Here is a 22,895-nt window from a genome sequence, read left to right as displayed (position 1 = left end):
AATCTGCATTTCTCTTATCATTAGTGAAGTTAAATATCTTTTCATATTTCAGGTCTATTCTTTTATCTTTGTGAATAGTTCTTATCTTTTGCCTATTTTTCTGCCAGGTTTTTGGTCATGTCTTTTACCTGAATTTTTAAAATTCATCTATATTTTAGGACATCAGCCCTTTGTGTGATATATTGTCCAAATACTTCCTCCCAGCCAAGCTGAGCAATCTTTTATTGCCTCTGGATTTTGAATCATAGTTTGAAAACCTTTTTCTGTACCCATGTTATAGAGGAATTCACTCCTAATTTCTTCTATTTCTTGCATATTTTCATTTTTTTACATTTAGGACTTGGATCTATTGGGGGTTTATTCTTATATGTAGTTTGAAACATGGATCTATTTTTATTGTTTTCCAATGGCCATTAATCATCTCAGCATCAGTTATTAAAAAGTTCCAGTGACTTGAGATGCTATCTTTATAATACACTAAATTCCCCCCACCCCCGACATGTGTCTGTTTTGGATTTGATTTTATTTGGATTTTATCCTATTCCATCAGTCTGTCCTTTCTTGTGCTAGCACCACATAAGCATAAAGATGTTAGTGTTTTATAAACTAGCACGAGTCCCTCTCCTCCCAGCTTTTCTTTTTCAGTATTTTCTAATTTCTCTTACATGTTTATTTTTACATATGAAGTTTACTATCAACTTTTTAAACTTCATAAAATATTTGCTGTTATTTTTTTGGGGAGTGTGTTACTTTAATAAATGAACTCCAGAAGAACCAACATCTTCATGACATTAAGCCATTCTATTTAAAACCAAGAGATGTCTACATCTACTTTTGTGTCTTTCAGGAGTGTTTTAAGGTTTTCCTCACCTTGTTTTTGCACATTTTTAAAGTTTATTTCAGGTATGGTTGATCAGTATTTGTGGATTCCATATTCGTGAATTCACCTACTCAAAATTTATTTGTAATTCCAAAATCAATAGTCAGTACATTTTGTAGACATGCATATGTTCAGAGTGGTGAAAAATGAGTCACCTAACTGCCTTGTTTCAGCTCTCCTACTCTAAAGTAGTGTCCTTTTAATAGTATATTTTAAAGCCTACTTTTCCACATTTTTGTGCTTACTGTTGGGTGATCTTGCTGTTTAAAATGGTCCCCAAGTGTAGTGTTGAAGTGCTATCTGGTATTCCTAAGTGCAAGAAAAAAATATGGGCATTACACAATCTTCGTTAAGGCATTAATTACAGTGCTTTCGACTGAGAGTTCTATGTTCATACATATTTATTAAATAAGGTGTCCTTAAACAGACACACAAAAGGAGGTTATATACTGATCAGGTAGTGAAAATGATGTGATCAGAGGCCTGCAGGAACTTGACCTTGTATTTTACTAGGGGGAACAATTCAGTATTTGCTAAATTCAGTGTTACAGATGCCCTTACAGAACATAAGTACCACGAATAATGAGAATCAACTATATTTTATTTCTTTTTTTGCAATTGTAAATGAGGTTTCCTCTATCAATATATCTTCTAATTGATCATTATTGAGTATACAAATGCTACTGATTTCTGTATGTTAAATTTCTATTCTGCCATCTCACTGAGCTCTTACATTGTTTGAATTACTGCTATCACTGATTCTCTCCAGTTTTCAGGTATGTTCTTTTATCATGTGCAAATATAGTTTTATTTTTTCAATTCTATTCCTCCAATTAATTTTACTCCCCCGCCCCTCTTTTCGGGCAGTTTTTCCATCTATGTGGAACTGCTCTGAGTTGGTAATAGACTAGGTCATTGATCCATAGACTCCTGGAGTTGAAAAGCACTCAGAGGTAATGTCCGTCGCTTGATGGCTTTTTTTGTGTATCACTCAAGGGGTCATCCAGTCTCTTGAACATCTGTTCCATTTCTTCTAGTAAGAGCATTTCTCTTGGGGCACCTGGGTGGCTCAGTGGGTTAAAGCCTCTGCCTTCAGCTCAGGTCATGATCCCAGGGTCCTAGGATCGAGCCCTGCTCAGGGTCTCTGCTCAGCAGGGAGCCTGCTTCCCCCTCCCTCTCTGCCTGTCTCTTTGCCTACTTGTGATCTCTGTCTGTCAAATAAATAAACAAAATCTTTAAAAAAAAAAAAAAAGCATTTCTCTTTCAGAGAGTAACTTTGTACCCATTCCACATTTCTTGTATGGCTGTCAAGCACTCCATCCTGGCCCCACTCCTGGCTTATGACCCAGGCCAAATATATGGGTGGGGGGCATAAAATCTGGATACATAACTATTATTATTTTTTGACAGACTAAACCCCATTTATTACTACTTCTGGCATATGCTAACAGTGTAGATTTATGCAGTGAAAATCAAACACACAAATCACCTGAGGCCGAATACAGATGTATGTGCAGGAAATGCATTAATGCACCACTGCCATTACTCTATACAACCAACTGTCTTTAAAAGAGATTTAAATAATAAAAAACAAAGCCTTATGTATACGAACGTAGTAACCATTTCTGGTACTCTTCATCATCTGTGCCATTTCTGAGTTAGTTTCACCTCATTATGGGCCTTATTTCCTTGCTTCTTTGTATGCCTGGTAATTTTTGATTGAATGCCAGACACTGTAAATTTTACTTTATTCGGTGGTCTTTTTTTTTTTTTTATCCCCACAAATATTCTTGAGCTTTGTTTTGGGACACAGGTTAGTTGGAAACAGTTCAATTCCTTTAGGGCTTGCTTTGAAGCCTTATTATGTGTGACCAGAGAAGCATTTAGCCTCAGGCCAGTTTTGTTCTACAATTGAAGCAAACCTCTTCTGAGTACTCCACCTGAGACCGCTTGAATAAAGATACTGGTTTTCTACACTGACTGGAAGAAACAGATATTTCTAGCCCTGTGTGAGCTGTACGGATTGTTCCCTCTAACCTTTTTGAAAAGTTCTTTCTCCAGCCTTGATTAATTTCCTCACAGCCACGCACTGATCAGTAGAGATGAAAGCTCAAGGGGGCTTATCTACATATATCTGCAGTTGTTTCTGTGTGTAGCTCTCTCCTTTCTAGCCCTCTATTCTGTAGAATCCAGCTGCCTTGATCTTCTCAGAATCCTAGTTTCATTTCCTCCATTCCCAGAAGGTACCAGGCTCTGCCTAAGTTCCTGCTCCCTTTGCTCCAGCATGGAAACTGACTCCGGGAAGTAAGCTGCGCACTCACAGGGCTTAGCTCACTTGTTTCTCAGAGATCACTGTACTTTATTGCCTATGTCCAGGGTTTTGGAACTGTGGTTACATACATTCTATCTAGTATTTTAACTGTCTCAAGCAGGGGTTTGGGAATGAAATCAGATTCCTCTTATTCCACACCAGCTGGAAGTAAAAATACACTGTTCTTATAGTGATTTCCCCCAGCACACTGAACTGGGCATTATCAATAAAGTACAACACACTGTACATACCACTCGAGGTCACTGAGAATACTATGCATTGTAATGTAGTATCAACATGGTTTTCTTAGGTATATTTGTCCTGTAGTTCTTCATTCCCTGCCTCTCATTGCCTCTAAACCAGACAACAGTGATTGGTCCAAAAATAAAGTGGAGATGAAGAAGAATAGAGAAGGTCAGTACCTTCCAAATGCCTGATAGTATCTCTCTGAAGCCTGGCATATCGTCAACACTCAATTGCTTGTTAAATAATTGGAGGAATGCAGGCAGACTTACATGAGGCCTTGCATGCATGGAAACATGAATGTGACTTGATGGTTTCATCCCTACCCCACCAGTTCTCTACTGCACAGACCAAACCCAAATGAGTATTCTAAAGTTTTCCTATGAGAAACTTCTGGGTTCTGGGGGGCAACAAGCTCCCACACACTCTCTCACACCTTATTCTGGATCATTTCCTCACTTTTCAATTACTTCCTTGCTATATTACTACTTTTACCCTGGTGATGTCTCTTTTTCTTTCATATTTTTAGAGGTAGATTTCTCTTTTAATTTCTTTGCCATAATCCTGGTGACACCCTAGATTTCAGGTATATAAACACCTTTTTTAGTTAGGTAGCAAGTTTGCTGATACTCTAAAATCTATCTTTCCCATTTGCAAAAAACATCCAATATTTTTCTCATTAATAGTCTGTATTATTATACAGCCCTGGGGCTGTTACTGACTAAAGAGAGAGAATTTGGAAGAGCTATTTCATTTTTGAAATTAGTGAAGCTAATTTTACTAAGAAATTAATAAAAAGAAGTGAATACTTTCATATCATTGCTAAAATGTGTTCAAAGAAAACAGTAATAAATAAACAATACAATAGTTTTGAAATGTTTCCAACGTAAGAGTTTTTATTCTGGTTCTGCGCTCAATTAGAGGTACCTACAACAGACTACAAACAAAATAATTAGGAAAGCCTCAATAAAAATGGCCAGAAATCAATAATTTTGTTTTGCAGATCTCAGACAAGTTACTAGGTCTTAATTTAAGTCTTAACATTAAGTGATAAAATACCTAATTCAGATGAGATAATCAATTTAAAATAAGACTGTAGGGTTGGATTACAACTACCTTAACTTCCGAAAAAAAAGGGCTGAAAATCTATGACGATAATCTGTCAGATTAAATTTCTGGGTATGTAGAATTTACCAAAATATTGAGTATAATGTGGTAAAGGCGGGAAAATAATACGATAAAGAATGGTTAGAAAAAGCCAGAACCAATAAGCACAAACAGACTGGAGATCCAGGTGGAGGATAACAGGCAAGTGTATCTGTTTTACAAACAGGGTAGGAATGGGTAGAATGAAGGGCGGCCTTACCTCAGTCGAGGGGCTAGTTCCACCATGATGAGTGGCTGAGGTCTGGGAAGCCCTGGAAGAATGCTGGCTCTCTTAAACATAGTTGCCACTAGACTGCTTTAAGGTTTCTCAGCAATGGTCCTCAACCCTTTGCTGCTATGGGTGGTTCTAGGAGGGAAGGGCAGGACTGCTTGAGGTGGAAGTATGGCAGGATGGCATAGCTGGCTGACTCCTAGACCCCGGGGCCAAGAACCTTCTCTGAGGAGGTGGAGGTCTTCATTATTTAAGGGTGTTAGAGTTTTTGCTGTAGTGGGAACTAAACTGGCCTGGAAACTGGGGAGTGATCTCAAGGGCACTATTCTTGAGAGAGGTTTCAGGGTGTTCCAGAGATAGGCGATGTCGTCCCCCTCCCACCTTGGGCTTGGGGTATTTCTTGGGGTTGGACTCTTGGGACCTGATGCCATGAGAAGAGTCATCTGAATCCGAGGACACCATCTCCTGGAGAGGCAGCCTTTTGGCAGGTTTCTTTTTCTTCCTTCTAGGATTCTCCTGTTTTAGCTCTCGTAAATCCCCAGTGTCAATTTCTTTGAGTGGACATATTAAGAAAGTAGAGTTCTTCGTTTTCACATTCTCCCTACAGAGAGAGAGAGAGAGCAGTGTTACCTTGGTCTTGTTGGCTGCTGTGTCTATAGAGATGTTCAAGCCAGCCCTGTGGTGTTTCTCAGCTCTTTGTCCTGTGGCCTTCTTCCTACGGAATGGAGTTGCAGAAGTCCAATGGGCCCTGATGGTCTGGGTTGGGCTTTATTCCATGCAGTTCATTTCCACAGATCTTTGATGTCTGGGAGCCTCATGTGGTATGGAGAACCTAATGTCATTTGAACCCTGTCCTGACCGAGTCAGTGAGTGAAGCAACAATTCCTGACCAAGAAGTCCCTTGACATGCCTCAGAATTGACATGTGTCCACCCCAGTATGATAAGCTTGGTCACATCATAGTCCAGTTCATTCCTGACATGCTGAACTGGAGCTTTTACAGTAGAGACGCCCTTCTACACTTAGTTTTCCCTAATTACTGTACAGTGTACCATAGAAAAAAGTCCCCCAAATTAAAAAATGACAGGATTTTTAATTTAATTGACATTAGATATGACTAGGAAGTCACAGAGCCAATTTAACCATTTAGAAAATTTAGAAAATATATGTACATAATCAACTAATATTTGACAAGGGTATCAAGAATACGCAATGGGGAAATGACAATCTTTTCAATAAACTGGAAAAAAATGGAAATCCACATGCTCCTATCTTACAACACTCACAAAAATTGACATGAAATGGACTTAGTAAGAACTGAAACCATGGGACGCCTGGGTGGCTCAGTGGGTTAAGCCTCTGCCTTCAGCTCGGGTCATGATCTCAGAGTCCTGGGACCAAGTCTTGCATTGGGCTCTCTGCTCAGTTGGGAGCTTGCTTCCCCTCTCTCTGCTTGCCCGTCTCTCTGCCTACTTGTGATCTCTATCTCTCTCTCTGTCAAATAAATCAATAAAAATCTTTAAAAATAAAAATAAAAAAAAGAACTGAAACCATAATACTCCTAGAGGATAACACAGGGGAAAAACTCCTGTACACTTGTTTTGGCAATGATTTTTTAGAAAACACCAAAAGTACAAGCAACAAAAGCAAAAACGAATGGGGCTATATCAGACTAAAAATCCTCTGCCTAGCACAAGAAACAAACAACAAAACAAAGAGGCAACCTAAGAAATGAGAGAAAATATTTGCAAACTATGTACGAGATAAAGAACTCATACAACTTAATATCAATAATCCTGCAGAATAAACTCTTACTAATTACTGAAAGAAAAAACAACCCAAGTAATCTGATTAAGTAATGGAAAAGGACCTGAAAAATTAAAAAAAAAGACATACAGATGGTCAAAAGGTACATGAAAACATGCTCAATATGACTAATCAAAAGGGTAATGCAAATCAAAATCACAAAGAGGTATCACCTCACACCTGTTAGCATGGCTGTTGTCAAAAAGATAACAAATTACAAGTATTGCTGAGGATGTGGAGAAAAGTGAGTTCTTGCACACTGTTAACGGGAGTGTAAACTGGTACATTCACTATGTAAAACAGTACGGAAACTCCTCAGAAATTTAAAAATGGATGGAGTGCCTGGGTGGCTCAATTGGTTGGGCATTATACATATATAATTCATAAACAATGGATTATTATTTAGCTATAAAAAAGGAAGGAAACCCTTCCATTTGTGACAAGGACAGACCTTGAGGGTATTATATTAAGTGAAATAGGTCAAAGAAAGACAAATACTGTGTGATCTCACTTATGTGTGTCATAGAAACAGAGAATAAAATGGTGGCCACCAGGGGCTACAGGGAGAGGGTGGGGGAAATGGGAAGATGTTGGTCAAAGGGTATTAAAAAAAAGAAAATGTATTGATCAGTTTATTTATCCAGAACTGTTTTTTTCAAAGAAGGGATCTTGGGAATCATGACTTCATTCCAGCCATGCCCTCATGGCACACCGTTTTGGGAACCTGCCTTTTTCAGGGCCTTCAGGATGAGTTAAAAACACCAGTTGCCTGGTGTTAAACCTAATTTTGATCCCATAATCAGTATCTAAACCTTGATTACCCAGGCTTCACTCTGAATAACTTTTGACCATTGCTGCTTCAAATCCTTTTAGAAATTACAAAGAAAAAATTAAGAATGGGAGAAGAATTTTAGTTGTTTCTAAAAAGAAAATTCCATCAATCCAATCCCTCTTCAAAGGATCAAGATTCACCATATGTGACACTTTTCAAGGACTGGCCCAAAGACTCAAGAGGTAATTGAGGGATTAAAAAATGGCCTTCATGAGGATAGCTATTATCAAGAAAAGAAAAAGCAAAACCAAAAAATAACAGATGTTAGCAAGGACACTGAGAAACTGGAACCCTTGTGGACTATTGGTGGAAATATGAAATGGTAAAGCTCCTGTGTAGAACAGCATGGCAATTCCCCAAAATATTAAAAATTGGATTACCGTACAATCCAGCAACTCCACTTCTGTGTATGTATCCACAAGAAGGAAAGTAGGAATTCAAACAGATATGGACACTCATGTTCACTGTGTTTTTACTCATAACAGCCAAAAGATGGAAGTAACACGACTGTCTATCAATAGGTGAATGGAAAAATAAACTAGGGTACTTACATACAATAAAATATTATTCAGCCTTAAAAAGGGAGGAAATGCTGGCACACATTAGAATATGGATATACCTTGAAGACATCATGCTAAGTGAAAGGTGTGAGTCACAAAGAACAGATACTGTATGATTCCACTTAAATGATATATAAAGATTCATCAAAATCAGAGAGACAGAAAGTAAAATGGTGGTTTTCCAGAGCAAGGGGTGCAGAGGGAATGAGGAGTTCATGTTCAATGGGTATAGAGTTTCAGTTTGGGATGATGACAAAATTTGGGGGCAACCACGTGATGGTTGCACAACAGTGTAAATATACTTAATGCCACTGAACTGTATACTTAAAAATGGTTAAAATGATAAGTTTTATGATAAAAAAATAAAATACAATTAAAAAATGGCCCAAGCAACAGCAGTAACATTGGAAAAAGCATCCCAGGAGGCCATAAACAAAATTATCTTGAAATAGGAGGCCAGCACCTGTGTGGGTGTGTAAGTTTGTGAGGTTGGGTTCTCAGAGACTCATCTTAAAATCACACAGCAAGGTTGTAACCAACTCCACTCCGGAAAACCTAAAATCTTACCTACTAGGGCACCTGGGTGACTCAGCTGATTAAGCATCCAACTCTTCACTTTGGCTTGGGTCATGATCTCAGGGTCATCAGATTAAGACCTGATTCCAGCTCCATGCTCAGTGGGGAGTCTGCTTGAGATTCTCTCTCTCCCTCCTCCTTTGCCCCTCCCCTTGCATACACACACTCTTGCTCAAATAAATAAATAAATCTTTAAAAAATAAAAACAAGAAATAATATAAAAACCTACCTACCACATCACCATCAACTGTCCCTCACATTGTTCCTCCCTCCTGAGCAGACTAAGTTGATACGTTCTATTTCCTTTTCAGAGATGTTCTTTATTTCCCATGTATCAGGACTGGTCCAGTCTACCACCTATAACCTCAGAAAGAAGAGCAACAGGAAGGAAGAATGGAAAGTAGAGAGTAAGGCACCCAAGATCAAGGCTTAAGAGAGGTTGACCTGCCTACCTGAAGGATCCAGGAAGATGACTGTGGAAAGAACCCAGGAAGAAGTGCGGGAAAGCTTAAGAAGCAACATGTGTCTAGCCTTTAGTAGGGCTCTAGTCACATAAATCATGTGCCACCTGGATAATTATATTCTAAGTAGGCAATAATGAATTAAGAGATGTCCTGGTCATGCCAAAATGCAAGTAATATATTGTTAAGCGGGGAATAAGTCACAAACTATGTGTGTTACACTTTCCTATTGTTATTAAGGTTGTGAACACATAAAGATAGCTAGAAACCTTTCCATCAAACTGTTAATAGTTGCCTCAGGGAAAAGAATTCCAGTAGGATTGTCACTTACTCCACGTTTTAAAAAAATTTTTAACTGTCTCAAATGATAAGGGGAAACAAAAATTTTTATTTTGAGGAAAAATAATCAACATAGCAGAAAAAACACTGTGCATACTTTTGGCATAAGAATAAAAATAGGCATGTTGTCATGATCAGCATAAAAAGCGGACTAGGATTTTGATCAAGGAAAAGCCTTTACATCAAGTAAGCAGATGCTGTTCAGCTACCCCATTTTACTCTCCAGAATGACTGATGTCAACCAAGTTCAAGATATTCCACAAGAAAATGTCCCCTTACACGAGGGGGAAGAGGGTTAGTGTGAATCTGATGTGAGAGGTCTTATGCAATGCCCCCCCACCATGCACCCTCATTCAGCTTGGCTCAAACCCACTCTGAGGAAAGGGGAAGGTGGCCATGTTCCTGACTCTAGCCATTGGACGTTGCCCATCAGGACACTTGGACAGGCCCTAAGAAATGGTTTTCTTTTGTCTTATGCCAAAACCAAGAAAAGTTCAGTGTCCTATTAATAATTTTAGGCTACAGGTTTAAATAGTGGGATAAACAGGTCAAAATGACATATGTGAATGTCAGAGAGTAGGGGTAGGATGAGGGAAGCCAGGCACTGTGCCTTCACTGGTTCTTCAGACGCAGCTACTCTGGGGAAGAAAGTGCTGAGCACCGACTCCACACTTTCCTTGGGTCAAAACCCACCTCATTTGCCTGATTAGTATCAGCTTATCAGCTTACTCTGTTCTCGCTGGTTCTCTGAGGCCTCAGCTCTTTTCTGTCCTAAATGTCTGTCAGAAGGTCTTAGGACAGAAAGACCTGCTGTTTGAGAAAGACCACAAGGCCCCTGAGTTTTAACAATGGAAGGAGCAGAAAATGGAGAGACTGATACAAAAGGCTATTGCCATCTGAATTGTTACCACAGACCCTCAGGGCTAACAAATCTCTATGACTCTCAACACTCTCTTATTCCCATACTGGGGCTCCAAAACACGTTTTCCTGAAAACAGGCAATGGCATTTGTCCCTCCAGAAACTATGGGACACTCACAGGCAGGGTTTGCTGCTGATCTGCTTATTTTTCAGGGCTTTGCTCCAGCCTAGGAAATGGGGCTCCTAATCTGACCAAAAAGGGACGAGAGAGCTAATGACATACCCAGGCTTAACAATTTCAGACGCACAGCATCTTCTAAGGGAAAAATAGTCAGTGGTGACTGGGCTAGATTCTAGGAAGTGATTCATCTCATGTTATGTCAGAGCCAGCGTGGGATCTTGAGGTTTCAATCAACCACTTAATATTCCTACTGTCGGGAAGACGATGTGAGACCACACTACATGGAGGACAGTGAGGAATGTTAAGCAACACGGAATTATGACTTCCTTTGGGACATATTCCTAAATCCAAGTGGCTTGCTGGAAAATGATTCAACTGTTCAGAGAGAAATAATGAGAGGCTAATATTCAGGAATTGGATAAAACACATGGTCTCCCCTCCCAGAGACTCATACACAGCCATGTTCCCAAGGCCACACAGTTGCAAGCACACATCAAGAGAACACTCCCTGCCTTTAGGATCTCAGTGCCCAGCAATCTCCTTCAGATGCCCCATGATTTTTTTGGAGCAGAGAAAAGGATTAGTTCTATCTGGCTTTCCTGCTCAAATTTAGAATGTTGCTAATTTTTTAAAGAACTCCAACTCCCTCAAAGGGCCTCTTCTTAAGGAGGAGACTCAGAAGTAATGTGCCCAAACCTTGTTCTGTCAAGAGTGGAGGATGGATCCCAGCAATGGCTGGGGCGGGGTGGGGGGAGTGGAATATCCAGCCAGTTACATGGCACCAAGTTCAGGGATTGAGCTGTGGCCTGTTAGAAGCACCCTGTCTGAGGAGTACCTAGTCCCCAGCCTGGACTCAACCAACCTCTCAGTGCATAACGGAGTAATGCCTGGTAGAGCACTTCCCTTCACTGGAGAAAACCGGAAGCCAGAGCATCAAACCCTCCAGGCATGCTTCCCCTGCAACAGCCACAGCCTTCTGACAGGAACAGAATTCCAGGGGAGGAGTCAGGGAACAACTCTGCTGGGAGTTCTCTGCCAGGCAAAGAGGGAGGATGCCAAGTGGGGCGGAAATTCCTCCTGGTCTGCTTGCACTTTGGAATTAGGAGAAATTACATGCGTATTCTCTAAACAGAGAAAGTTATAGCCAGGTTGGGGAATATTTTCACTCAGAACAGATGTCTCTATGCTATGAAGTATACAAAAAAGCTCAGGGACATCACTGAAGGTAGGTAAGGCATGAGTAATCTTGTCCCTCCATCAGACACATTCTCAGAAGGCCACCTCCCTCAGCTGTGCTGCCAGGAAATGCACTCATCACGTGGCAGAGGAAAGAGAAAATCAAACCAGTGAGAGCCTCCCTTGATTTCACATTGTAAATACTGTGATCCTAAAATTCTCTCCTTTAAAACTAGTTATTTGGAATTTAGCAATATGGGTAACATATTAGATGATGGAGGACAAAAGTCCTCAAGAATCATTTAGGTGTCAAATTTTAAGCTGAAAATAAAACTAGGCATCAGCTTTGGCCATATTCAATCACTTTTTGAACCATTTACCCTCTAAATACTTCCCTTCCTGTCTTTAACCATGTGTTGCCCTCAGTTAGGAACCAGAAGAGGGGCCTGGAGGATATAGCCTGCCACGCACCACTGAAGTCTTCAAGGAAGAAGAAAAAGTGGAGGTGCAGAAGATGGAGAGCTGAATGTCTGGCATCCCAGTTCATGCGTGAGGCCATGTACCCGTCTGACCAACCCCAAGTGGATGGTTATAGTGGATTCAATATTTTAAAGTTAAATTAAGTCAAATGCTGTTCTGTTGGAGTTGCAAGCTATAGCACATTTAAGTAGCCCCTGAAGAAAGCACCGGGATTTTTTTAAATTGTCTCATTTGGTATAATGATGTGAAGGCTTACTAAAGACAAACCAAAGGGAGGTGGTACCTTCAGAAACCTAGTGAGGAAGCCCTACTGATGAGAAGCACCTACCAGAAGGAAATCGCAGTGGAGATACAAAATAAGACTTGCACCTTCAGTCTGTGTGCTCACACCTGCCAGCTCTGATTATAGAAACAGAGACAGATGAAATTCTGAACTTAGCAGGTTGGATGTGACCTCTGCTTAAGAGAATTAAAGGCAGTCCTGGCTAGCAGAGAGGTAGCTAGAGCAAAACAACAGTGGAAGTTACCATGGGGAGACTGGAGAGTCAAGGCACACTTCCGCCGTGTAATGCCCGAGAAGCTAGGGTAGATAATTAGCAGCTAAGAGATTTAAATAAGTCCAGGGCAGGACTAAGATAGAAAATAATTACAGGCTTTTCAAAACACAGAAAGAATTGAATTTTAATTCTAAAATAGGATTGATCATGTTGGATTTAGTGAAAATGGCCAATACCTAGACTTTCATCTATTCACATTCCTTTAAAATGTACTGTAATTTGGATATCATTTTGAGTAGGCTTTTGAGATTAACGAAAAATGTGCTATAATTTTAAATGAACATTATACACATCTAGAATAGAATGAAAGATGGGATTGTATATTTTCGATCATAATACCTAAGGAAAGATTCTCTGTGAAACCATGCACCTCTTAAGGAACAATGCTGGGCCTCTACGAGTATTTATGTGTTCACTGGCTCATTCTTCAAATAGTCATTGCGCACATCCTACGAGCTGGGCCTTGACAATGATTTAGAAGTGGACAGAACCTGGCACCTGCTTTCAAGGACACGTGCCTAACGGCAGTGAGAAACTAAGAAAGTACATGGCCCTATACAAGGGAAAATTTCTGTAATGAAAACCTCTACAGGAGGCAGTGAGATCACCTCAGCGCACAGAATGGCTGGGATCTTGGAACATGACATAGCAATGGTGATGCTTGAGCTCAATGTTAGTGTTCCCTGGTGGCCAAGGGCAAAGGATAACATTCAAGGGAGATAAATACAGCATAGAGCCCTGAAAAAGCATGGCATGAGAAAAAGCTACAAGTAGTTTAGTATGGTTAGTGTGCAGAGGGCTTATGAGAGGTTGGTTGGGGGATGGCTAGCAGGGAAGGCCTGGGTCAGACCCACAAGAGGCTAAACTAGAATAAGAAGGGGCAAGGGAGGGCAACCGAAGGGTTTTTTTAAGTAGGGAAGGGGTTGGAGCAGGTTTGCATGTGAGAAAGATTCCTCTGCTCAGCCCCTCTGTCTGGAAGAGGGCTGGGACTGTTGGCAGGAGATACCTGACCTAAGGGAGCAAGGTCCAGCAGAGCTGAGAAATATTTGCACGTTAGGATCACTATAACTTGAGAGACCCATGGGGTGTGGTGGGTAAAAGGCAAGAAAAAACCAAAGATGATGACCAAATTTCTGCATGGACAACTCTGTGACTTGCGAGGGGCAGAGAGAACTGAGTCAGGGAGGGCGGAGATGGGAGTAGGTCTGTGGGGAGCTATAATTTTAGTATTAGGTGTGCTAAATTTGAGATTTTGTACACTCAGGTGGATGGCAAAAAATAACAGGATTCCCACCATGGACTGAGCATCTGCTTTTCCCCCAAACACACAATGACCATCTCCAATCCCTACACCACCCTAGTCTCACTGCGAGCAAACAAGCTCCTAGATGATAAGCTACCTGCCCAAGGGTACAAACTAAGTGAGGGTGGGCTAGGATAGGAAATCAGGGCTTAGCTTCCAAGGCTCTTTCCACCATAGACCAGCCAAGTCTGCACATTACAAACCAGGGGGGGAGCTTTCATTAGCAAAGTTCATCCTAGGTCCCACTCTGAGACGCTACAATTCTGATGCCAGAGTACAGGAGTGGCCTGGAGTAGAGAGGGAGGTATGAGGTCCTTAGTGTAAATGGATTCATAGAAGTAAGGGATATGGTTGAAATCAGGCAGGGAGGAAATCCAGAGGGAGGAGGAGCCATGACAGGTCTCAAGAGAAGGAGGAGGGGTGGCTGAGATAGTCAAACAGACCTCAGACAGTGTGAGCATGTGAGAGGTCCCTAGTGGCCCCTGTGGGAACAGCTTCACACAGGGGTAAGGTGGGAAGTCAATACCCAAGGCTCCTCAGGGAGGGAAGAGAAGGCAAGAAAGGGAAGACAACAGTCTATGGGACTGCCCACAAACAGCGTGGCTGTGAAGGGAGGGAGGATGCCAGATCACACTACTGAACCAAGGGAGCTCTATGGATTTAGGACTGGGTGTGTGTGTGCATGTGTGTGTGCATGTGTGTGGGGGTAAATTTGGGTTTTCGCTGGGCAAAGAAATCAGGAGAGGAGCCAGGGAGATAGGAGAGAGGAGCAAGAACTGGGTAGTGGGGACAGGTTCTGGAGCTTGGTGAGCAGGTCAGCCTTGGATGAGAGAAGGTACCTTGACATCAGGGGTAACGAGGTTTCCACAAGACTATAGTCAGGGAAAAGAAGTGGAGGAGAAAATGTCTGATGGTTTCTGTTTATGAAGTGCAAGGTGATGCCATCAGGTGAATGAAGGCTGGCACTCAAGACAACCTACAAACTCCAAGTGAAGTTGGAGAGTATTTCTAGGAAACCTTTTCCTAACCCTTGCTGAAAATCAACCTTCACTCCCAAGGTCATAGCTCTGACTCTAGCTGTGATGCCCCTCATCAGCCCCATGGACTTAAGTTTTTGCCTGCTTCCTATGCCTCAGCTTCTTCTTACTGACTTTACTTTAATCTACCTTTCCAGCTTTTAACAATCTTACTTCCTCAGATGGAAATGTATTCAACCTACTGTAGCCCGTAGAAACTGCCACCCATGCACCCATTCATGCTCACCTGGGCACAGGCAAGCCAGGGCCAACACCTCATTCTCATTCCCCAGCAAGGGAGGAAGCAGACGGTTGATTGGTCCCAACCACAACTTAATCTAACTTTTGCTTTTTGGCAAGACTTTATTAGAAGTTCCTGAACCCTTACTAATAAAAGGGGACTAATTCCTTCAAGTTCATGACAGGACTGAATGTTTTTCTGAAGAGTCAGTAAAACAATGTTGCATTTGAGATTTGAACCAGACAGACAAATAACCAGCAAGTAAGTGGTGTGATGTGGAAGGAATAATAATCATAGAACTACCTTTTAAGCAGGAGGCCCTCCACTTCTGCTTTTCTCCCCAAGTATTTTTCATGAATCCCAACTCAGAAACAGATTAACGGTGCAAAGATATAAAGTTCAGGGAGTATGAAAACTTGGGTCTACTTACACTTTTGGATCCTCCTGAATTGGGGGTGATTTTATATGAGAGCAAGAGAGAGCATACTTGTTTTGACTGATCTTAATAAGTGCACTCCGAGGGCAAAATTCCTGTAATAATACCAAAAGGGTTCATGCAACTTAAATCAGAAATGCCCACAATTTAGATGTTAACTTTATTTCAGTTCAATCCACTATAATAGCTGCTAGCCATTATCTTATTCAGGATAACACTTTAGATGACAGTCAAATGGCAGAGTCTGGTTGGATAATTATACACTGAGTAAACGTCATCGATGAGTCCTCCTGGTCATTTCTCCATATCCTGGATCACATGCAAGGCTAGCCACATAAGATGCAGGTGCCCAGGCACATGCACACGCACACCTACATATCCCTCCACAGAACCACCCTCCTATCTACCTTTACTTCAGCCTTGGCCACCTCTTTCCTAGACTTAGAAACTTTAGCCACCCACCCCTTGCCAAAGATGTCACCTTCAGCGCTGTGAATCTCTACTAGAACTGTCTTCAGTGTCTCCCCACTGACCACCCAGCTCTCGTCTCCAGGGCCTAACTGCCCTGTGGGTAAATTCCAGGTCCCTCCTGGGCTTTCAGACTCTTTCTTAGGGATCCTAGGACAACTGCTTCATCTCTCCCCACACCCTGGGGTGTGCCTAGGGACATCTCTTCAAATGCCCCTTGATTTGCTTTCTCCTCTTTTGCCTAGTAGATATCCCAGACTGATGCCTTACGTCAGAAAATCTTCCCACCCACTGCCCTCTAGACTGCTTTTTACTGTCATCCAAATAGCTTCTCTTAAGGTTTTGTTTTGGTTTTTTACCCCCTGGGTTGATGAGAAGGTACCCATTTCTCCTTATTCTGTCAGATTGGAAACTACTTCTTGGACCACTGACTCTGATGGTCTTTATTCTTTTCCTTTAATTCTAAAATTCATTTACCATGACCCCTCTCCTGATGGATACACTTCATGCTGTAGTCAAGAACTGACTGGACATTTTTACTCCATATACTAGGCAGTATACAGAGATACAGAGTATACAGAGGACACAGAGATTTGGAGTGTAGGCCATGGAGCCAGACTGGCTGGGTTCAAATGCCCACTGTCCCACTTACGCTGTGTGAGACTTAACCCTTCTGCTTCAGTTTCTTTATCTGAAAATAGGAATAATAACAGTACCTGCTCACAGTGTTTTGAGCATTCAATTGTTCTTTACATATAAAGTCCTGAGATTAGTGCCTGTGACACAGAATAAGTGCTTAAGAAAATTAGCCACTAGTATTTTACTTCTTGCTCTTTGCTTGCTAGTCTATTTTCTAGGCATATTAAATAGTCCGTCAAGACAATGTCATTTCCATTAGAAAGGTCATTCAATTAAATAATTTAAAAAGCAATTTTGAGAACCTTCTCTTCATCAGAGGCCTGTGCTGGGGCTACAAAGATGAATAGGCCACAGTTCCTGCCTTTAGGGAACTGGGCATTGGTGAGGAAGCCAGTGTGGGAAGGGGAAAGTAGAGTGTGCAGAGGAACCCTTAGGGCCTCAGCAAGACATGACAGTGGGCAGAGTCTTTCGCGTGACAGGAGTTTCTGTGGAAAGAAGTTGGGAGGGTGGTCCAGGAAGACGGAAAGACTAGGGACTTAGAGAAGCCCACTATATTCAAGAAGCAGTGAGCCTTCCAGGGAGCTGGGGCCATGCCGGGTTCAGGCTGGGCTTTTCCTTGAGGGTAATGAGAAGTGCAGGCACATGCACGTGTGTGTGTTGTGGCGGGGAGGGGACATCAGGCAGACAAGTGACATCAGCAGATCTATAAACTGATAAAGAGGCTTTCTAAAGCATTTAGGGAAATTCATAGGGAGGCCAGAGAGGGGAACAGAGCAGGCTGAGAAGCAGCAGGCAAGGACAGGAGAGAGCAAGGGGCTGTGAGAAGCTGGAGAGGATAGTGAAGAACTGGAGTGAGCCTCCCCAGTGGTCAAACGTGGGAGGACAGCCAAAAAGGCCATTCAATGAAGGAGTTAGGAGGCCATGGCAGCCTCAGTGAGCATAAATTTTGTGTTGCAGAGTGGGCAGAATCCAAACCACAGGGAGTGGGAACAGGTGCGGCAAGGCAGGTCATTCCTTCAGGACCTCTGACGGTGTTAGCAAAGAGCGAGGCACTGCCCAGAAGGGCGGGAAACCACTTTCCACCTAGTGAGAAAGCCCTTTCCTCAAGGAATGTCTACTTACTCTCCGGTTGTTGCACTTCAAAACTGTGTAGAATTTATTATCAGCCACATCCTGATTTGGAAGTGCTATGACAATGGCAGGGACATAGAAGTCAAATCCGTTGGGTATCACAATTTTGGCAAAGACATAATCTCCAACCTGTAGAAGAGAACATACATCATAGAAAATATTTTGCTTATAGATCTTATAAGCAAAGTCAACATAAGCCTGTTTAAAAACACTCCAAGGGGGGCACCTGGGTGGCTCAGTGGGTTAAAGCCTCTGCCTTCGGCTCAGGTCATGATCCCAGGGTCCTGTGATCGAGCCCCACATCGGGCTCTCTGCTCGGCGGGGAGCTTGCTTCCTCCTCTGTCTCTCTCCCTCTGCCTGCCTCTCTGTCTACTTGTGATCTCTGTCAAATAAATAAATAAAATCTTTAAAAAAAAAAAAACACTCCAAGGTAATTAGCAAGAACTAATGCTATTATTTCAAATGCACATTTTTTCTCGGCTAGGAAAGAGTCAATAGTTTCAAAATTCCCCAGGTTCACTGGGCCACACCTGGAACTCTGCAATCGGTTTAGGGGAGCCCCAGTTTTCCCAGGAATTCTTCACTTGACAAGGATCCTGGGGTGGGGGGTAGCCAGCAGGCTGGCAAGAGGTCTGGAAACCATAGCCTACAAAAACTGGTTGAATGAACCTGTTTCACATAAAGACCAGGAAGAGAGAGAGGAAGAGTGTCCTCATAGATCTGAAGGGATGTCACCCAGACAACGGAAAGCAGCAGGTTTGCTTAATGTTGTTCCAAAGCACACACTTGAAATCCACAGGCAAAAGTTACAAAGAGACAACTTCTAGCAGGAAGAAAATCTCATGAAGGGGCATACAGAGATTGCTGGGCACATGTCAGATGGACAAGACCAACAGTTAGGGGAAAAGTGGACCGATGGGGGCTCTGGGTCTGGCCAGGGAGGTGCTGACAGACAACCTCGTGGAATTCTCTGAGTGTTCATTGGGTGCTCTTCCTCCTGGTTCCCGCTAAGAAACGCCAATGCTGGACCTCTGGGAGGCTCGCTTTCGGTTTTGGTTTTTTTTTTTCCCCTTTCTTTCTTTCTTTAGATATTTATTTATTTATTTATTTATTTGACAGAGACAGAGAGAGAGAGAACACGAGCAGGGGGAGCGGGAGAGGGAAAGGAGACTTCCTGTGGGGCCCGATGTGGGGCTCAATCCCAGGACCCTGAGATCATGACCTCAGCTGAAGGCAGATGCTTCACCAACTGAGCCACCCAGGCACCCCTCTGGGAGGCTTTCTGTCTCCCCTTTGGCCTGCAGGCTGGAAAGGATGGGCCCCCATGCAGCCCAGCGTCTATGGATTTATATGCAGATGAGAACACAGCAGGCCAGCTCACCCATGGAATGCATGTTCAGGTGTAACTGCATTGTGGCATCAAGGTCTGGCAATAACTAACTATAGCATGAAGGAAAGCTCCATCTCTGCCCTTGTCATTTACATGGGTTTTAATATAATCTTGCACAGTTTAAGTTTCCAGGGTGTTAGCAGTTACAGAAGCTCTCTTCCCTGACCATCACTGTCTGTAAAGCAACAAGGGCCACAGGGGCTAATACAAGGAAGTCTATGCAGTCAGGCGCCCCCTTAACAAGGTGTTAGCAGATCAAGGTGGAGCAAAAAAGTTGCCGGGCAAGGGGTCATACAAACAGGGGTCACTGCTTTTCCTGAACAAACACAAGCTCCCTGGAGGACCCCAACTAGGTGTTCAACAAAGGCCCACCAGTGGCCTCACCATCCTGTTATCTGCAACCGTGGGGATGGTGGAAAGGGCCCCCAGAAAAGATAGCTGTAGCAGGTACCTGGAGCAGTGGGCAGGGCATGGCGCCCCCGATAGGTGTGATGAACGAGGTGGGCACAACCTTGGTGTCTCCGTACCTGAAATCCACCAGTGCATGGGTGGGGCTCACACACTTCTTCACAACCCCTGAAAGGAATCAAATTTAAAATATAATATGAAGACAAATAATGCCTATTCTCCTAGGCTTATGCCATCCTGTTGGCTAATTTATAACACTTTGCCTGTTTAAATCAGCATGCCCCTTTGATGTCTCCAGGAGGTAACAGTGGATGCTGTACGTTGCATACTGAGTGGGGTTGACTGACTCAAAGTGGTGAAGTGCAGAGCCCTGGTCTAGACAACGTTCAGCTTGGAAGTCCAGAGAATGTGCAGAAGCTTGTCTGTCCATAATCAGCAGCAGCCATCCTGATAAGAACATCATTCCTAGAAACAAATATCCTCTTCCTGGGTACTTCATACCATCTAATTTCCTTATTTACTTACATTAGGCATATTTCCTTCTATACTCCTTACATATAGAAAAGCAGACTGTTAAATTGTGAAAGTAAAAGAAAATAGGAACTCCCATCAACTTTTTATCTAATATCGGATAAATGAAAAGCTAACTAGGCTGAACACTTCTCCTGGCTTCCCTAAAATGCACTACCAAAAAAGGAACAAAGGAAAAAGATGCAAAAAGTTTCCTTGTCTTTTAGCTATACTCAAAGGGATGATTATAATAGAAAAAAAAACAAAAAACAAAAAACGCCTGTTTTAAGGTGTACATGTTTTGTCACTTATCCTAGTTGAGATGTATTTTCCCATCATAAAGGGATACTAAGGGAAATTTTAACAGGGACACTTCCCCAGGCAAGTAAAGCTGCAGTGAGACTCCTACTCCAAGAGAAAAATGTATGTGTCCCCTCGGGGCTCCCACGACACCAGGGCCTGGCACCGCTGCCCCAGCTCACATGCTTACCTTGGCCAAGTCCTATGGCCTTTGTTTTTTAAACACACACATACACCCAACAAACAAAAACCAGTTCCACTGGTGTGTGTTTTCTCATTGGATTAAAATGTTCAGTTTGGTTTTTGAAATGTTCTTTATACATTATTCACACATTTCCTGCCATAAACTGACTTTATCCTTTTAATTAGAAAAACAAACACTGCTTTTTAGAAAGACTTCCTATTAGGAAAGCAATGAAGAACCACTCCTAACTGAGGAGAACGCTCACATCCCATACACTGGCGAGCCCCACACCCCCTCCCAGGATTCACAATGAAGGGCCTGGGCTGCCATGATGGCCACACTGGTCGGTATGATCCTCCTCAAATTCTCAGCCTCTGGGACTTAACAGAGTCTACTCATAAACCTACTAGGCAGGGTTTCTGTCGTTTGCCTAAGTGGAGTAGTGGTGACAGAGACTGGATGGTCTAAACCATTTACTATGTGTCTTTCACAGAAAAACCCTGCCCACCCCTGCCCCACATTATTAGATCTAGACTTTTTGGTATGTTACAACACCTCTTTTTAGGTCCTTCCATTGTTTTCTTCTTCATACAAGCTCTGCAGAAATGAGCCTTTGTTCACCTGCAGAAATTAGTACAGTGTTTCCCAGGCTGATGTTAGAAACAGCCTCGCTGTGTGGACAGCCTTGCTGGCTGGCTGAGGACCACGAGTCGGCCTGTTGAATTATGGCTCAGTCTCTGCATTTGCTCCTTCTCCATCTAATTAGGGAGTTTCTAAGTCCTGATTCGGGACCAGCATCTAATTCTGTTTTCCCTTATGCTGCAGTTTCTCTTTGTCCTCACCCCCAGAGAGGTGAGACTGTGTCTCCTGGCTCTGAAATGTCTCTGGGAACAAATTCAGGGGCCTGAGCTTTTTCCCAGTGGAGGCCTGTCGATCCCAGTAACTTTCCTTGGGTATAGATTGGGCCCCCACTTTAGCCAGAGGGCTCTTCTGTATTCAGGATGGAGAATAGGGAATGGACCCCTGTTGATCCCCTCTGCCAAAATGAGGCCCATTCTCAGTGGTCGAAGACCGCAGAAATACTCCAAGCAGGTAGGTCCATTCATTTTGTGAAAGACGTGGGAATAGTTCTCAGTCTTCACTCCAGACAGGAATTTCTCTTTTACCTCCAGTCTAACTTTCTGATATGCACAGCCTCACTTAAATTCCATCTCCTGAAAAAGGCTTTAGCTTTGCTCCACCGAAAGCAGCCCCTCCACCTGCCCCACTCCACTGACAGTCATCTTGGACATCTACTCATCATATTCTCTCCTTCCTTCAGCCTCAGATGTTTCGTTTCTAGTCCCCTGGGCTAATTTTTGCCTTTCTGAATTTCTGTTAAGGTTTTTAAACTGCTGTTGAAGTTTTTGAATTGCAAACCCCTCCTTTGACCCCCAGAAGAGGACGGAAGTTGTTTCTATCTCTCAAGAGAAGCTGTCTCATGGGATGAGAGAACAACTCTTCACATGCAATTCACAGTTTCTAATTTAGAAAATACTGTACATTACCATATTTAATCTACACCACAAGCTTATGGGGGTTCTAATTGTTTTCATTTCATTCAGGAGGTTAAAGAAACTGAGGCTCAGAGAACTTTGCGGATTCAGTCACAGGGCTGGTAGAGGAAAAAGGCAGACTTCAAGTAAATAAAAACTTGGGATTTTCTGACCCTAAAACATGACACCTGGAAAGGTATTCAGTTCCTCCTCCCCTGCCTCTGCCACCTGCCTGCCTTTTTCTTCCATTGTAACCTGTTTCTGTGGCATAGTGCAGAAATTTTGCAACTCAGACTCTTCATCAACATGGATTTCCTGATGCAAATGCTTCTTTTCACTGAAGAAGAGGAAGGAGGAGCCAATTCCTGCAAATAATGACTTAAAATAATGTTAAAATGTGTCTTCCTCCGTGCCTTTCAGCATCCTGATGAGCCAGACTAGGCCTGTCACTTCCATTCTGAACAACTTAGTCACTCCTTAATTAGATATTCCACACTGACTCTGGAAGAGAGTCAGCCATACAGAAATCCCTGCCCTGACCACCAACAATGACAGCAACAACCGGGCTAGCTCTGCTCCAGTGTGGACCTGGCCTGAAGCGAGAAACACTCTGATCCAAGTCCTTCAAAGCCACCTACTACTGAGATACTACATTTCAAAGCCAGATATTTTTCATTAGAAATATTTAGCAGGCC

General features: G+C 42.6%; 1 protein-coding gene across 1 annotated transcript in view; it reads right to left on the bottom strand.

The window, feature by feature from the left end:
- Positions 1–4,302: 4,302 nt before the first annotated feature.
- The window catches only part of LOC111155902 (von Willebrand factor A domain containing 3B), a 214,990-nt gene continuing 196,397 nt past the window's right edge, over positions 4,303–22,895 (bottom strand). Inside the window, exons 23-28 of the mRNA XM_022516368.1 lie at positions 19,715–19,839; positions 17,865–18,002; positions 15,630–15,730; positions 5,234–5,413; positions 4,801–4,947; positions 4,303–4,371 (exon numbers count right to left, since the gene is read on the bottom strand). Coding sequence (XP_022372076.1) covers positions 4,899–4,947; positions 5,234–5,413; positions 15,630–15,730; positions 17,865–18,002; positions 19,715–19,839 — 593 coding nt within the window. The 3' untranslated portion in view covers positions 4,303–4,371; positions 4,801–4,898. The remainder of the gene's footprint in view (positions 4,372–4,800; positions 4,948–5,233; positions 5,414–15,629; positions 15,731–17,864; positions 18,003–19,714; positions 19,840–22,895) is intronic.

Source organism: Enhydra lutris, unplaced genomic scaffold (genome assembly GCF_002288905.1).
Source record: "Enhydra lutris kenyoni isolate GAN:26980312 unplaced genomic scaffold, ASM228890v2 scaffoldscaffold44, whole genome shotgun sequence".
Classification (NCBI taxonomy): domain Eukaryota; kingdom Metazoa; phylum Chordata; class Mammalia; order Carnivora; family Mustelidae; genus Enhydra; species Enhydra lutris.
This window is presented reverse-complemented; position numbering and strand designations above follow the sequence as displayed.